At 41.8% G+C, this 16662-nt stretch overlaps 1 protein-coding gene across 1 annotated transcript in view; it reads right to left on the bottom strand.

Annotated features, from left to right (window-relative positions):
• Window positions 1-15: 15 nt before the first annotated feature.
• LOC130165510 (M-protein, striated muscle-like) overlaps window positions 16-16662 on the bottom strand; it is a 26158-nt gene continuing 9511 nt past the window's right edge. The window contains exons 10-34 of the mRNA XM_056370844.1: window positions 16007-16168; window positions 15644-15785; window positions 14647-14858; window positions 10816-10990; window positions 10219-10340; window positions 9433-9620; window positions 9159-9285; window positions 8582-8760; window positions 8293-8407; window positions 7917-8076; window positions 7394-7500; window positions 7251-7295; window positions 6969-7105; window positions 6219-6363; window positions 5976-6035; window positions 5637-5704; window positions 5386-5499; window positions 4832-4919; window positions 4699-4737; window positions 4063-4168; window positions 3267-3430; window positions 3103-3139; window positions 2987-3009; window positions 2640-2695; window positions 16-1554 (exon numbers count right to left, since the gene is read on the bottom strand). Of these exons, the coding sequence (XP_056226819.1) occupies window positions 1000-1554; window positions 2640-2695; window positions 2987-3009; window positions 3103-3139; window positions 3267-3430; window positions 4063-4168; window positions 4699-4737; window positions 4832-4919; window positions 5386-5499; window positions 5637-5704; window positions 5976-6035; window positions 6219-6363; window positions 6969-7105; window positions 7251-7295; window positions 7394-7500; window positions 7917-8076; window positions 8293-8407; window positions 8582-8760; window positions 9159-9285; window positions 9433-9620; window positions 10219-10340; window positions 10816-10990; window positions 14647-14858; window positions 15644-15785; window positions 16007-16168 (3326 nt within the window). The 3' untranslated portion in view covers window positions 16-999. The remainder of the gene's footprint in view (window positions 1555-2639; window positions 2696-2986; window positions 3010-3102; window positions 3140-3266; window positions 3431-4062; window positions 4169-4698; window positions 4738-4831; window positions 4920-5385; window positions 5500-5636; window positions 5705-5975; window positions 6036-6218; window positions 6364-6968; window positions 7106-7250; window positions 7296-7393; window positions 7501-7916; window positions 8077-8292; window positions 8408-8581; window positions 8761-9158; window positions 9286-9432; window positions 9621-10218; window positions 10341-10815; window positions 10991-14646; window positions 14859-15643; window positions 15786-16006; window positions 16169-16662) is intronic.

Raw genomic sequence — 16662 nt, 5'->3', positions numbered from 1 at the left:
CACAGACGACAGAGGGAGGTTGATAAGTAAAGTTTATTGCCATCACAAAGCATTTGGGGGGGAGACACAACATGTCATAGACAGACACCTCCAACAGATGAAAGCTACCTGGGATTAAAGTAGCTTAAAGGACTCTGGTTCATAACAACTCTGGTTTTATTTTTGTACTTTTGGACATTTTTTTTTTATTTTTATTTTTTTTACCAACAATGAAAACATTGTACTCTCTGCAGAGATCTAGAAATATGGTGACATCACTTCAATAAAGTCAGTCAGGGCAATCAACATGATCAGACAGGTTGTAGACAACAACAGGTACGGCCAGATTATCTAAACCACTTTATATGGAGGTCAAACTCAAAGTGTGCACACCTGAAATGTCCCTCGTTTAACAGGAAAACTTTGGAGCACCAACCTCAAGTCTTTCCCTCTTTCTCTTCAAAATAAGTTTGTGCAACCTGCTCGTCAAAAAAAATCCCTGATGAGTACGAGTTTGTTTCTACGGTCAAAACTACATGAGTAAGACCCAAGTTGTAATAAACCAGAATTACCATTTAACATCCACAAACAAAAAGAAGAATATGGGGCATTCCACTAACGCTGCGTAGTGGAAGGTGCAGCTTTTAAAACACTGAACGTTAACATCAACCTTTTCTGAGGTTATTGCTTTTTATTTTTTTACCCCACCTGTGACCAGTTGAATGACATGAAGTAACTGAGAAGGACGTTTATGTCAAGCAGCCACTGTAAAAGTCCCTCTTTTGTGGGTTTTTTCCTGTGTCTACTGTGCAACTAGTTCTCGAAAAAGTAACCTGTGCCGGACTAGTTAGCGGCCTGTTCTTTCGGAGTCGTAGTCCGGAGTGTGCAGCGGTGCAAGAGAGTGGGACTGTAACAGTGACTACATCTAAGTAAGTACTTCTTCACACGGTTTCACGCTCATGCTAAAAATCAGTGTTGCTAACAGCAAGTGTTTCCTCCTCTGGCGTCAACCACCGCCGCTTACTTCCTGGGCGGGGTCGGAGACTTCATGAATCTGGGCGGGGTTGGAGACTTGACGCTGCGAGGTGGAGTCGGGGATTTGGGGGTCGGGGATTTGGGGGTCGGGGATTTGGGGGTCGGGGTTGGAGACTTGGGGATCGGGGTGGATGCAGGAGTCGGGCTCTTCAGGGATGGCGCTGGGGTGTGGGACTTGGAAGGTGTGGGGGTCGGGGTCTTGGAGTGGGGAGCTGGGGACTTGGGCGGCATAGGCGTGGTTGCAGGTGTAGCGGCGGGTGTGGCCATTCTGGGATGTCCCAGTTTGGGCTCGGGGATCTGCTCGCCGTGCTTGTAGACGCTGACGGTGATCTCGACGAACTCGCCGCCGTACTTGTTCCGCACGTTGATGCTGTACTTGCCAGAGTCTTCGGGAGTGACTTTGGTGATGACGAGGCTGGCGAACTTGCCGCCGTCAAACATGATCCTGGTGTGCTCGGTGGAGGTGACCTCCTGCTCGTTCTTGAACCAGGTGACCTCAGGGGTCGGCTCGCCCCACACGGTGCAGGTCAGGCTCAGGGACTGGGGAGGGTCGAGAATCAACTCAAGTCAACATTTATCTAAAGAGCGATTTTTTAACAATGTGGGTTTGTTTAAGTTCTGAACCAAACACAATGTAAAGATGAGTTAAACTAAATCATTAAAAAACCCTCTTTTCCTTAGAGCACTGGTTCCCAACCTGAGGGTTGTGACCCCCAAAAGGGACAAAGATAAATCTGAAGAAGGAAACATTATATTTCTTGTATCTTTTCAGACTTAAAAATAAATAAATAAATAAAACAATCCACAGAGGTTTAATCAACATCCATTCAACAGCTAGTTCTGGCCAAGTAACCTGATTGGACGAGATTCATTCCATAGAGTATAACAGCACTGGGACTTTTAACTACACGTATCACTCCGCTTAACCGTTAAGCGTTACATTAACGGCCGTTGTCTTTCTTAGATTAGTAACAAACTTTGCATAGATGAAAATATTTCCAGAAATAACATTTGAATTAAATGATAATTAAAGCCTGGATACTTCAGCGCGCACACACCTGAGGTAACTGGATCCGGCACTGTGCAGGAAAATGTTTACGTGTTGCTTAGCAACAGTCCAGCTGCCGGAAATATTTGTGTTTGCATCGCCAATTAAATGATAAAATAAACAAACAGATCATAATCCATTTTTGCTTATTTAATTAATATATCACATGCTGTATAAAAGCAACATCACACGAGAGGGAGTGATGTCATAACTCGCCGGCCTCGTACCTCGTACCATCACCACTCCCTCTCATGTGATACGGCTCAAATGACTTCTGAAGTTATAACCTGTAACCGCAGTCGCCCTGAGACACGGGGTCACAGTGGTTCTTAGCTTTGTTTGGAGGTTTAGATCCACTGCCCTGGAGGCATCCAGACTACAAGATATCCGGTTTGGGTAAGTAGTAAATAAGAGCCAGAGACGGCTCAAGGCTCGTTGTGTAGGAATGCTGCCAGGGCAGAGCAACTCGTAGGACAAGTGTGACCCTGGCCGATGTACTGATGCAAACAAAACAGCATCATCATTTTCATCACAGTGACATGTTGATCGATTTAATTACAGTGTGAGACATCCTCACCTTCTCTTCCATGATGGTGACCACGTCAGGCAGACCACCGACCACTCTGCCGCGGTCTGAGGAGAGACAACACCATGTGTGTCACATCTGCACCGACTACATTACTCTACTGTAGTGAAGAATATCAGCCTGTTTGCATTGTGAGGTGAAGTAAGACTCCACCTGTCCCAGTGTAAACAAGGTGGAGGAGTTCAGAGGGAGCAGGAATGTAAAGCTCTGACTCTACTTTGCCTTGAAAGCAAATACCTCTAACAAACGTAACTTTTTAAATTTAGGTCAAAAGTCTCTGAGGAGTGATCTCTCACTAACTAACAGAGTCGGTGTAATAAATAATGACATATACTCACTCTTCTCGGCAAATGCAGCTGCCCTAAAAGATAAAAGAAATACGGCATGATTAATATAATTTGGACAAAAATAAAAGACACATGTTCACAAACTGCTGCACCTTCAAATAACTCACTTAAGTCTCAGGTACTCGTCATAGGCATCGGTGTACGCTGCAAAATGAAAATAATCTCATGACAACTGACTTCAGTCACCAAACTTATATAGTAACTCAAAGGCTATAAGATTAAAAAGTAAAATACAAATAAATAAAAACGCCACAATCAATTTTTTTTTTACCTTGTCCAGACAGGTCAAAGGTCCTGGTGTGAGTCTTCACGCCGTCTGAGATCTCGATGGTGTAGTGACCCTTCTCCTTATCGGACGGATCACAGATCTGCATCCAGGCCATCTCTGCCGTGCCTCCGATCCTCATCTTCTCAGAGGAGGCGATCTTAGACTCCCTGCAGGTTTACGTCACAGTTTTTTTAAATTCATACCGATTCTAGATGAATATGACTGTAGAAAAGTGTTTTTACCGCACGTCACTTAGAGAGTTTAACGTTTCCTCCACACGCCGACAAACAATAAATCAATTCAGATATTTAGATTTGGACAGGAGGCAGAAAACACCACAACTGTGAGACACATTAAAGTCTTTGATTTAGTCTTGATTGACTGTTTGAACTGTACACAAAGTCATATAATATTGTATAATCTAGTATTATTGTGCATGTGTGTGTGTGTGTGTGTGTGTGTGTAGGTGACTACAGTTACAATTGGCCTTAAGCAGCAGCCAACGCGTTTCACATGATGTGTTCTGTAACATCTCAAACATTCCTGTTATTTCATTAGATCAGAGCAGTTTTTAAAGCCCCTGAAACCCTGTTTTCGAATCTTAAACATTTCTCTACAGCAGTAAATACCAATGACTAAATAAACAACAAGTAAAGTTCACGCTCAGAATCAGTTTGACCCTCAAAAACTCTGATTCATCACGACCTTGTGGGTGTGGTTTTATCGTATTTGATAAAAGTATAAAAGTATATATCTGAACCCTACAAAGTGGAGTCGTATAAATCATTTAAACTTGTACTTGTGTTTCCAGACGGTCTTCATCTCCTCCGTGTAGTAGTTCATGTAGCACTGCAGCCTGATGCCCTCTGGAGTACACTGCAGCACCAGGTCAGAGGCAGAAGCACCTGAAACACAAACAAACAAACAAACAAACAAACATGAACACGCAGTCACAGACAACCAGGAAGGCAACATGTGTGTCCCGATTCTGTGCTCTTTACCTACTTAGAAAATATACACTATATTTAGTTTTATATTCCACATAGTTTCCAGTTTTGTTTGTGTCAAAATGTTTTTAACTTGGAGTATTTTTGTACATAAGTTGTTGATGCTGGGGAATTACTTTTCCCTTTCTAAGATTTATTTCTAATATAAAATTTGAAGTGTTTTGTTTTTTTTCCATGCACTTCTACTCTGGAGGAAGTTAGGTCACGTCAGGTTTATTTACGTTGCCCAATATCACCTCAAGGGGCTTTTTTGTTTTTCTTGGGAGTGAGAGTGTCAGACCTTGAGGCTAAACTTTACAGTAGATGTCAGGAACTCACTTGCATGGTTTGCACCAGTGCATTATGGGCCATTAACAAGCCAGTCAGGCACAATCAACACTGAATGACACCGAGTGTGAGATGTGAGATGTTTAAAGGATCAAACTCACCGGCGATCTTGGCGATGGCATTGATGATGTCGTCAAACACTGCAGATCAAAGACAGAGGAGGACATGTTAAATACTGAATAATGGATTTTTAACAAGAACAAAGAGCCAATTCTGAACGATATAGAAACTGACCATGGCCTGAAATGTCAATCGTAGATGTGTCCTTTCCTCTGTCGTCGGCGAGCACGGCCTTGAAAACACCCTGATCATGCCTGGAGAACTGAGAGAACAAACAAGGAACACGTCACACGTCATATAATAAAAGAATTATATGATTAAAACAAACATTTAAGAAAATTAATGAGATAATAATTGCGTAACTTAAATGAATGAATACATCTATTCTCAAAACAAATCACAGAGAAAATCCAAGTCAGAGTCGTTTTTGCTTCCTCCAGGTTAAAAACAGCAGGTGATTCATTATTCATGCATTTTTTAATCTATTTTATTTTATAAGCTGTGGATTGATTTTACTTTAATAATGACTGATATACTGTTAACCTCAAACGTGTGTCATGTGTTGACTTGTAGTTTTAACATGTAGGTTAAAACAATAAAGAAACAAGCTCGTGTATCTGTATGTGAGTAAATAAACATGACGCGGTTCTGCTGATGTGTTATTATGGAGTACGTAAATCAGCGGGTTTCCGCCACCGCGTGGAGGATGTCGGTGCTGCAGCAGTTACCAGATGGAGGGGAAGAGCGCAGGCTCCCGACATGACGTTGGGGGGAGTTTCTGGAACAATCTCATCGTCCTCTTTGTACCAGTGGAAAGTCGTCTCCTTCTTCACGTTGGCCACCTGACATAAAAACAGGAAACAGGCGGTTAAAAAAAAAGGAAAGACACGCCTTCAAACAACTAATAAAACCCCTCATCGCTAAATCTACTTTAAAATGATTAAAATAAAAAAAAGGGACTGGAATATTTCTTTGGTACCTTGCAGGTGAGCATGACGGTGCAATCCTCAGTGACAGTGAAATACAGATACTCAGAGAAATGTGGACCTGGAACGACAAAGTGGAATCACACACATCTGAATATTATCTGTCCTTAAGAACATGAAGAGCAACAACGAAGGCAATAAAAACCAGAGCACAGATTTTTCTAATATCCTACCAACACAAACAGATAAACAAAAGGCTTTGGGAGGTAAAAAAAAAAACAAAACATTCATGCACTTCTGTCCTGGTAATTAATCTTTACTACTTGATGACATCCAGTCCTGGTGACGTGTGGTGCTCTCTGAGAGGTTAGTGTCGGTGTTTGTGTTGGTACCTTGCTTCCTGATGTGCTCTTTCCTCTGAAACTCGGCCTCCTTCAGAGCTGCCTTGAACACTGAAAAACAACAACACCAGAGTCGCTCTCAGTAAATATCAGATGCGATTTAATTGTTAGAGGTTTCAAAGATTGAAAAATCAACTGTTGATATATTTGCCGTAAGCCAATATCCCACTGGCAGGTAGCAGCTAATTAATCAGCCATCTAATGACAGTAATGTGAGGGTGAAGGAGGCCTCACCATCTCCCACCAGGACCAGGGAGCTCTGGGCTTTGGCCTTGCCGTCGTGGATCTGGACGGTGTACGTGCCCTCGTTGTTTCTGGTGAAGTGATCCACAGTCATCTGGATGATTCCCGTGGCCACGTCGTGGCTGATCTTGTGACCCTGAGAGGACAACAAGGAAAAGATTTATATTTACAACTTACCACGTATTCATCGTATTCCTGTTCGAATCCGGTCGTTTGCATGTTTATAAATAGTCTGATAGAAGTATGTAATATTAAACACATGTCAGAAATCAGCTTTATTCAGGTATATTCATGAAAACATTGATGAGGAACAAAACATCAATAAGTCAGATTTAGTTGCTGTCTAGAGTTAGTCATTATATTAAAGTTTGGTGTCAGGTTTCAGTCCTGCTTTTAAAATCTCTAATTTTATTTTACTATCCACGGTAAAAAAAAAAGCCAGTGAGCCAGTCATGAGATAATCTCGAGGCTTTTAATTTGAAGGGTTCAAAGGCATTAGAGACGTGTGTGTTTGTTTGGTTTCGCTGACAACAAGCGAACACATGATCTCACAGAGTTCATCAGACAACTCAAACAAAGCTGGGAAATAAACCTGAGGGAGCGGAGAGCTGGAAACGCACCACATGTCAGAGCCTCCGAAGGCCATTATAAAGATCAACATCAAACAGGAAACACACATAACTCTAATATAGTTCAAATAAGTTGCATTTTTGAACTCTGTCGTGATGAATGAAGCGTTACCTCTCCGCTGGTGACCTCCTTGTCGTTAACGATGAACCTGTAGGACACTGCGGGCGACAGTTTGACCGCCTGCAGCCAGAAACGCACATGACCCTTCTCCAGAATCTCGTAGTTCAGGCCGTGTTTCAGAGGAATAACTGCACACAGAGAAAAGGCACAAAAACAAAAGAGAAATGAGGAAATACTACTTCCTAAAAAGACTTTTCTTTCTAAACAATCACCTTTGTTTTGTTTGTCATTTTTAAATTTCTCTGTGCTCTGCTGCTGATGCACAACACTCACCTGGATGTCTGATGGCATAGCTGAGCTCCAGCATGGTGTTCAGGGCTGCAGGAAAGATTCAGGAAAACATGAGAACAAACAAACAAACAAACAAACAAACAACAACGCCTGAGCAGAAGGACTAAAATCTAAAATTGACCCACCGTCCTCGGTCAGTGTGTGGCTGCCAGAGACTCCATCTGTGTCGGTGACGACCACGGAGTATCTGCCCAAATCGTCCTTATCGGGGTTGGTGAAAGTCAACCTGGAGCTGTGAAACAAACACAACAGCTGTTAAATATCCATTAAAGTCGACACAATTATAAAACAGAAAACATAAATTCAACAAATTCAAGTTAATAAGCATTTAAAGAGGAAAGAGGAAATATAAATTACTTTATCATTTCTACCAAATTACAAACAAATTATTAGGAAATCATCAGGAACGATAAAATAAAACATGACACATTTCTGTTCATCGCTCCAGTAAATTAAGAAGCTTGGATTTGGATGGATAACAAGAATTTTTATGATCATGAAAATGCTGTACACCTCGTACTTCTGCAGGTGAAACTGCTGTTTTTATTTTATTCTTTTAAAGTGAGTAATTCCCGCTGTGACTAAAGAAGGAGGCTGAGCTCTCCGCCTGAAGCGTGGGATGCGCCGAGGGGGGACCGGCGAGCTTACGTTCTGCCGTGCGCCGTGGCGGCGACCCGTGGGCAGTCGCCGATGGGTTTGTAGTTCTTGGACCACACGAACTTGGAGGTCTCGCAGATCTCGCAGGCCTCGAGAGACAGGTAGATGTCTCCGGTTTCCTCATCCACACCAGCCACGATCTCTTTGGTGCCTGTGAACATGAAACAGAAAACAGAAAAACCTTTTAAATCAAGATAATACTATACATTTGACAGTATATGTATATTTATAGAAGTTATATAAGATGATAAGATAGGATGACGTCCATGAAGCCGGTGTTCCTGACTCACAACACCACCTTTTGTGAACATGAAGGGTGTGGTGCCGAGTAAATCCAGCACAGCTCAGTGGTTAAATTGTTGTTTACCTGGAAGAGCTTTGGCACAGACGGGCTCAGACAACTGGGAGGCTTTTCCGACGCCGTTTGCGTTGACAGCACGAACTCTGAACACGTACGACTGGCCCTCCTCCAGACCGCTCACCTGCAGGAAACCATGGAAACATCATCACATGTACGGGGAGGTGAAGGTGTAGGATCATTGGTCATAAATTATGCTGCATTGTAGCTTAACTGGAAGTTCTAAGGTTTAAATTAATCGATTCAACGCTGTCAGATCTTTATGATACTTGATCCTGCTCATGTCAAGTCTCCTCACCTGCAGGTAGCGGTGGTGCACGGCTTCATGATTCAGAGTAACGAACTCTGTCGAGCCCTTTTTGGCCATGTCCACAAAGTATCCAGTGACGGCGCTCGCTCCAGTGTAGACCGGAGCCTTCCACAGGAAGACCAGGGAGTGACTCCTCACCTCACTGAAGCTCAGGTCGTAGGCTGGGCCTTGAAGTGGAACACATGAATAAACATCATGAGCAGATGTTTGTATGCGGGTGATTTTCTCGCTTTATAACCAGGTGAAGTTACGTGAACATAAACTTCCATAAACCAAAGTTATTCAAAGCCTCACTGCATAAACTAAAAGAAAAACAACATGCTTTTTAGTCTAAATAACAAAGTTTCTGATGAGCAACAGAATCTCAATCAAACGTGTTTCAGCAACCAGCAGTAACTTTAACAACATCAACAGACACACCTGATGTTTGACTCTAACACACAAATAGAAGCATGTAACTCACAGCATAGCAACAGAAAATGTAATATAATAAAAACAAATGCTGCCTAATTCACCTTTAACAATTTTAACGACAGCTGAACAGAGGTGTCGACTCGTCTCTTACCTGGCTCCTCCATGGTCCAAGCTACGCATTTCATGGGGGTGCTGGGAGCTGATGGAAGCCCGACACCGGCCATGTTCCCGGCCTGGACCCTGAACTCGTAGAAGGTTCCCTCCGTCAGATTGTCGACCTGAGGACACAGAGAAAGCGATCAGATTCAATGATCCTGCAGCTGACACTCTGCATTGGATGCTTCTTTTGTTTTGAGATGATGAGAACGTCGGGCAACATAACAAGACAGTTTCAGTTCTGTTTGTGTCTGATCGACGCCACTTACGGTGCAGATCCTCTCGGTGATGGACGACTGGTTGACCTCCTTCCAGATGTGAGTGTCGGCGTCACGCTTGTCGATGTAGTAGGCGTTGACCTTGGAGCCGCCGCAGTGTTTGGGACTCTTCCAGGCCACGGTCATGGAGGAGCCGTCGCAGCTCAGCATGGTGATGCCGAAGGGAGCGCTGGGAGTCGCTGAATCACAGAGTGTCATGTTTAACACTCGGGAGCTTTAGACACTCGAGACATTTTCCATTATATTTCAGTTTAATTAGGAAATAAGTCTGTGTTTGATTATGGAAGGTTACTGTGAGGTACGTGGATTTATATGATCCACCAACGTGTCAAAAACATCCATCAGAACATCTGCAGCACCTGTGCTCGATAGATTTCGCTTCAACCTTGTGCGAGTGTTTTGTGAAATGCGATCATGACACTGTGTCACTACAGTGTACAGTGAGAATGAAAATATGCAATTCTGTGAATAAAACACGTAAAGTGGAGGTGGAGGAGAAGGAGGAGGAGGAGGAGGTGGAGGAGGAGGTGTATTAAGACAGGAGGGGGGGAAAGTAACACAGCGATATAATACATACCGTACTCCACCCCCTTCCCTGGATAGACCAGTGGAATTAGAGCAGCAAATAAAAGAAAAATTAATCTTTTATATCAGCTTTTTATTTTTAAATCGTTTATTTCCCATCTTGAAAATCTGTTTTGATTTAAATTATTATCACACTTTTCAACCCACTGACTTCACAAACAAGAGCTCAGTGTAAACGTGCAGCTGTCTTACCGAGGGCCGGCTCCACGGAGATGGGAGTCGACTCCTGTGACTCGTCACTGAGGCCGAAGACGTTGACGGCTTGGACGCGGAACACGTAGGTCTCTCCTGGGATCAGGCCGTGGACCACGAACCTGCGACACACGTTCAGTTTTCACAACGTAAAAAACTTTCATGTGTGTTTATTCTTCTGCCTGCATGTAAATATCTTTGTTTCGCTGAAGTAAATTTGTTCAGAAAAGCAAGAGAAACTTTTCAAACAATCTCCAAAACAGTTCAGAGAGCTCATTTAAAGGTTTCTTAAGAGTCGTTGGTGCAGTGTTGACATTAGCTTGAGCTTTATTTGTGTAAATTCTGTGCCTTTTGCTCAAACTGCTGAGCTGCAAAAAAATCTAAAATCTTTGTCAATCTAGATATAGTTCACAATAATTACATATTAATATAATATTACAGTCTTAGAATAAAGCTCAGCCTGAGATATCCATATCATTTACATGATAAAAAAAATGGGTAAAAACTTTGAGTTAAACGTCTTGAGATGCATCATCATATTTACACGGAGGCTCCAAAACATCTGACAGCAGGACTCCTCAGCTCTGGACTCCTTACCTGGTGTGTTTGAAGGGTTTGTGGTTACAGGGGAACCACTCCTTGGATCCGACGGCACGGCCGTCGATGTAATATCCCATGAGGTGGTTCAGATGTTTGGGAGGCTCCCACTGCACGAACACGGATGACTTGGTGTTCCTGGTGGCAACAACCTGACCAGGAGCAGAGGGGACGCCTGTTCACCGAGGGAAGAGGAGCAGATTATTAATTATTTAACTATCAACATCTGAAGTGCAGAGATCCAGAAACATCTTAATGCTGAACGTATTTTTGGTATTTTGGTACATTAAGCCTATTCAGGAGTGACAAACTCTGTTTTCTAATTTACAGTTAACGGTCAGAGATCATCAAATTACATTTTATTTAACACAAAATATAGCAAAATACAAGAATGTAATGTCCCAGGTGACTTGGACAGTAAAGGTTCTGTGTCAGTCTTTATTTGGGTAAAACTGAATGATTCTTAGCGTTTGGTTTAAAGAGCAAAAACGACCAAAGGAGCTCACAACAATTTATGAAAATGACTTTTTCAAATGCTTGACTCTCTGCACGCTCTGATTCTCATCCATACGCTTCCTCACAGAACCTGAATAATGATAATAATAATAATAATAATAAGGAGTAAATACAACTTACTCCAGGTCTCATTGTGTGTCCTCCACATACCCGACTGTAGCTCACAACATGACTGACACGTGTAAAACATGCAAATATTCAAAAGTGCATCCTCATGGTGTTTTCAGTGAACTCTGAGCTGACGTTGTGCGTTACGTGATCAAACACAGTGATTTCGGGTCTGTGTGAAACTGATTTCAACACGTGTCCACACAACAACAACAACAACAACAACAACACAGTGAAGTCTCACGGGATGTGATTTGAGGAAAAACACACACTAATCTGTGATATTACAGCAGCGTGAATCAAATGTACGTACCGACCGGCAGCTCAATACCTGCAAAATACAGCAACTCCCTTTGAGCAAAAGGTCAATTTCAGCATTTCATGTTTATGTTAGCGTACCTACAATTTTGACATGTTACATGGTACATTCCCCCAAATTTCAACATTTCTTCCCTGTTTGTTGTAGATTTTGTTTTTCCTTAAATATGGACTTTTTTTTTTTTCATGGTTGAAATGGTTAAACAACTATTGAGCAACTACTTAGTCAAACAAAATGTTTAATCCTAACGTCCTAAAGTGATGGAAAGCCGAGTGAAGTCCAGTTCTTTCGCCTTATTTTGAAATAAAATCTTCATTAGACGCTTCGGATAAGTCCTTTTGAGTTCAACCCATTTCTTCTTTTTCATTTATATTAAACCAAGAACCGACTTTAAGTTGGGACTATGCAGTTGGGGTTTAAGGAGCAACGTTCACTCAGGACCCTTTAAGATCTTTATTCATACAACTCATTGGCAATCTTAAAATAAATAGAAATAATAATGCAAAATAGAAAATTATGCATCTTTGTGTTTTAATATTTGTGTGTACAGGACCCTTACCATCCTGATCAACCTTTTGGATGGGCTCAGAGGGCGCGGAGGCCTCGCTGGAGCCGTACATGTTGACCGAATACACTCGGAACTGGTACTTTTGCCCGTCTTGCAAATCAAAAACCGGGTAACGTGGGGAGTGCAGTTTGACTGCTGTGTTGATCCGCTGCCACGCTCCAGTGCCTGCTAAGCACTGTGGGAGAGTCGGGGTGGGGGGGGGGGGAGAGAAGGTACAGCCATCTGCGACAAACCTCATCAATGTAGCGTGAACACAAAGAGGAAACGATGTGTTTCTGCACAGTCGGGGCTCAGTTTAGTTTTAATTTGATCAGAAATAGATGTAAGTTATCACTGATGTTTTTTCAATCTGAAACATCAAAGTGTCAAATCTGGCCTTGATATAAACTGGCAACTATTATTGTTTGTACATAAGATTTCAAAACAAATGAACATTTTGGCAAGAATTCCTTAAATCTTGCTGTGAAATGGAAAATGTCAAGAATATGTAATAATGTAAATGAGCCCCAACAATGCAAGCACAGTAACATGTGGTGAGTTTTCAGTACGTGCTTGTATTGTTACAAGCATTAAAAAAAAACACATTTAACCTCTTAAACTGTGCTGGTAGCTGCTTCTTCACAAACTCCTGGTGGAGAAAGTTTCCATTACAACTAAATATTTCTGGCTGAATTTTGATGCACAATCATCGGGGAAGATCCAGCGTTTAAGAGGTTAATGTCTTTTTTCTTTTTATAAAATTGTTTAAATCTTTCAACTACAGTAACTGAGTTGAACAGAGAGCTACATTGACGGAAATGGATGGCCAAAGGTGGAGCGACACACACCTTCTCGATGACGTACCACAGCGGAGCTCGTCCGCGGGGGCTGGGCGGCTTCCAGCTCAGCACGACGTACGATTTGAAAATCTCAGAGGCATGCACGTCGGTGGGCTCCCCCGGGATCGTTACGTAGCCTAGATTGGGAGTGAACGGTGGTTGAGGCATGAAGTACATACAGCAGCAGCTACTGCAGAAGTCCCACATTGTGCTGTTTTTTTATTTGTATTTTAATCACAATTTATTAATAAATAGTGTTTGTTTAAACAAAAAAGGGTCTAAAAAAAAAAAAATACATCCCTGATTGATCGACAGAAGCATTTTGTCCAGATTCCTCCTACTAGTCTTTGACAGACATTGTATTTTCTGATACAGTAATCTTTCTAAAAGAGCTCAACAATTAACTTTTTGTAATTACTATTTCAATATATCCACTGCCACAGATATAAGATAAAAAGTCTTATCATTGTCAAAAATGGCTGCACAATTTTAGCAGCTAGGGCGGTAGATACTGATTTAAGTTTAGTCCAGTTTCATGTTTCGGCTTTTTAAAAAGAAGCACTGAAAAAAAATCAATCCATCAGTTCTGAATAAATACAGAGTTTTGAATTTCTATCTATGAGTCACCTTTAAAAGTAAAATTTAGCAGTAAAATGTGGGACTTCTACAACGGCCTCAACTGTAAAATCATACAAACGCGTTTAAGCGTCAACATTATTTTTTAGTTTGATTTTTGTTGGGGTTAAAGTGGAAGAAGCCACACTCGACACACTATGGAGGCGGGAAGAAAACGCTTTGAGTGGTTTAATTGACAAACTGTGTAAAAACCCGTTACAGTCTGTTAAAGCGTGAATGGAGGAGCTGCAGTTAGATCGGAGACGGCGAGGATGGGAAGGAAACGGGGGAAAAAATGGTTCGTAGCGTTAAATTCAAGACGTTAGAGCAAATGACAGATTAGTTTGGAGTTTACGCTGCAGATGTTAGGTCTGTTTTTAGAGTTTGTGTTTATCTGTAGTTCATTTTGTTTTTGTCAAGTTTTCAGGAAGAACTGGCGTCAGTGTGCAGAAGAGTCTAAAGTAGGAACAGTAAAGACATAATAAAGGAAGTCTACATTGATGTCAGACCTGTGTGGAAGAGAATTACAATGTGAACAAAGAAAGAAATAAAAAATCTTTCATATTTTGATGTTCTTATTTGGCTGTGAAGATGTTGATGAGTAATTTCTTTTTCACATTAAACTACATTTTCATTTCCTGTTCAGTTGGTAAAGAGGGATTGTTGTTAGTATTTGGTCTTTAAAGGATTATGAGGAAGTGGTTTAAAGGATTAAAATCAGACGTCTGATCCCAGGTCAGTCTTTGTGTACTACTGTACCTTCCAGATCATCATCCTTGATCACTATGTCGTATTTTCCTTCGATTTTAATCACTGTTGCAGGAAATGACAACAACAGATCCATTAGAAAACTCTTGCTTTCCCAGCGCCGTCTATTTTGTATTTACCTTCGTCGGTACCTTGCAGCCTCTCGTGCTCAGCGGCGTCCATTGCGGTCACTTTGTCCGACTTGCGGGACGGCCTGCTGATGCCGGCGCTGTTCACGGCTCTGACCCGGAAGTGGTAGGAGTGGCCCATGCTCAGGCCGTGAACCGGGTATTTACAAACCTTCACTGGGGCGTCGTTGCACTGGACCCAGGTGTCGCTGCCAGCCTCACACCTGCACATCCGAACGGGAGATGGTATCATCAGCAGGTAAATCTCATTTTCATGTCCCCAGATTTAAAAAATCAGAACAGACCAGAATCACTATTTTCTTCAAGCACATAGTAACTACTGCATGATTCTGACTCTGTATTATTATTATTGATTTGCAAACGATATTAAAAACTGCTCCACACAATGCAACAGGTTAAAAAAAACAACAATAATAAAAGTAAACGGAAACATTCAGACATTAAACCTTAATGTTTTTCAATTAAAGCTGCAGTGACTGTTTTCTTTTTCGGCCACTCGATTAAAAGAAACTTCACAACAAAACTGACGTGAAAATCACCAAATAAAGCTGTGAATAGGTTTGCAACTAACTTATTATTTCACCTGTCAATCACTTCTTATAATAAAATCTAATAATCCGTCTATGAAATGTCAAAGAGCTTCATAAATGAAATCTTCAGATGTATTTTGTCCAATCAACAGTTAAAAACGATATTATTTGATAATATTTGACCATTGAAAACTTATTTAAAATTTCACTGGCCGACATTTTGCTTGATATAATGATTTAAATGATTAATTGCTCTGTCGATCAACTAATCTCTAAACTCTGTAGAGCTAAAGTATTGATCAGTGCAGTTTTAAATCCACACTGTGACATCAGATCGTACTTTTAGTCATTTCCCCGGCGGTCGGTGTCCACAGTGTAATTTGACTGTATTAATGTGAATGTGCCAACTCCAGTCTTTAAAAAGAAAGGCTGAGGAGGTTTTCAGGGTGCAGACTGACCGATCCACAAAGTATCCGGTGAGTGGCGCCTCGTTGACGGTGTTGGGGGGTTTCCAGGCAACCAGGACGTAGTCCGAGTTGATGTCATACGCCTTTACGCTCATTGGTGCACCGGGGGCCCCGGCTGCAGAGGCAGCGGCATCTAGGAACCGAGAAAACAAGGTCGTGAGGTGTCACTGTATGAGTGGAACTGTGATGAACTTACATGAGATGCTTAGAAAGCTCAGCCATGGTGATCGTTGCTCTCACAGATCTATTTTTATCCTGAACAAACTGAGGTTCCCGTTTTGTGCTTCCAAAAATCCACAGTCAAGGAACGCAGCAAGTGGAAAACACCACATGGTGCAGAGAGGTGTGACCTACCTGAGACAAACAGGTAGGCGCTGTGCTCGGCGGTGCCATCCTTTGTGAAGATGCGGAGGGTGTAGAGGCCCTCGTCGTCCTTGGCCAGGTGGGGCAGCGTCAGACGGGCCGCGCTCCCACTCACCTTCATCTCCACCAGCTTACTTGGTTTCAGCAGTTTATCTGTGGGGGGGAACGGTGAGGTGTGAGCACACGACCAGCTGTTTATCTCTGAGGCAGCGCCGGGGAAATTAAATAAATCAGGATCCTGCACCAGTTTAAACATCAAAATCATTTCTTTTCTAAGACTCTTTTAAAAAAGACCTCAATATATGAAAATTAATGCTACTCAGACGTTTATTTTTGTTCTGTAAACACAGTTTTAAAATAGATGCAAAGTGGAAAATTCACACATGATCAACAAAAATAGAAACCCAGCAATAAAAGATGCTAAACGTTTTCTACATCCTACGGCAGAATTTCATATTAATTTCTAGATAATCAGATGGAAAATACTTTTTAACCCTTCACTAAAAATGATCGAATTATCTACCTGCGGACCTGCAGACCGTAGTTTTATGTCAAACCATTAGGTTAGCGCCACCTAGTGTGTCGGCATGACCACATCTTAAATAATTTTTATTTATTATTCACTTTGTTTTTTTCTGTCTTAAACA

Source organism: Seriola aureovittata, chromosome 3 (assembly GCF_021018895.1).
Source record: "Seriola aureovittata isolate HTS-2021-v1 ecotype China chromosome 3, ASM2101889v1, whole genome shotgun sequence".
NCBI lineage: Eukaryota > Metazoa > Chordata > Actinopteri > Carangiformes > Carangidae > Seriola > Seriola aureovittata.
The sequence above is the reverse complement of the archived record's forward strand: the minus strand, read 5'-3'. Positions and strand labels throughout refer to the sequence as shown.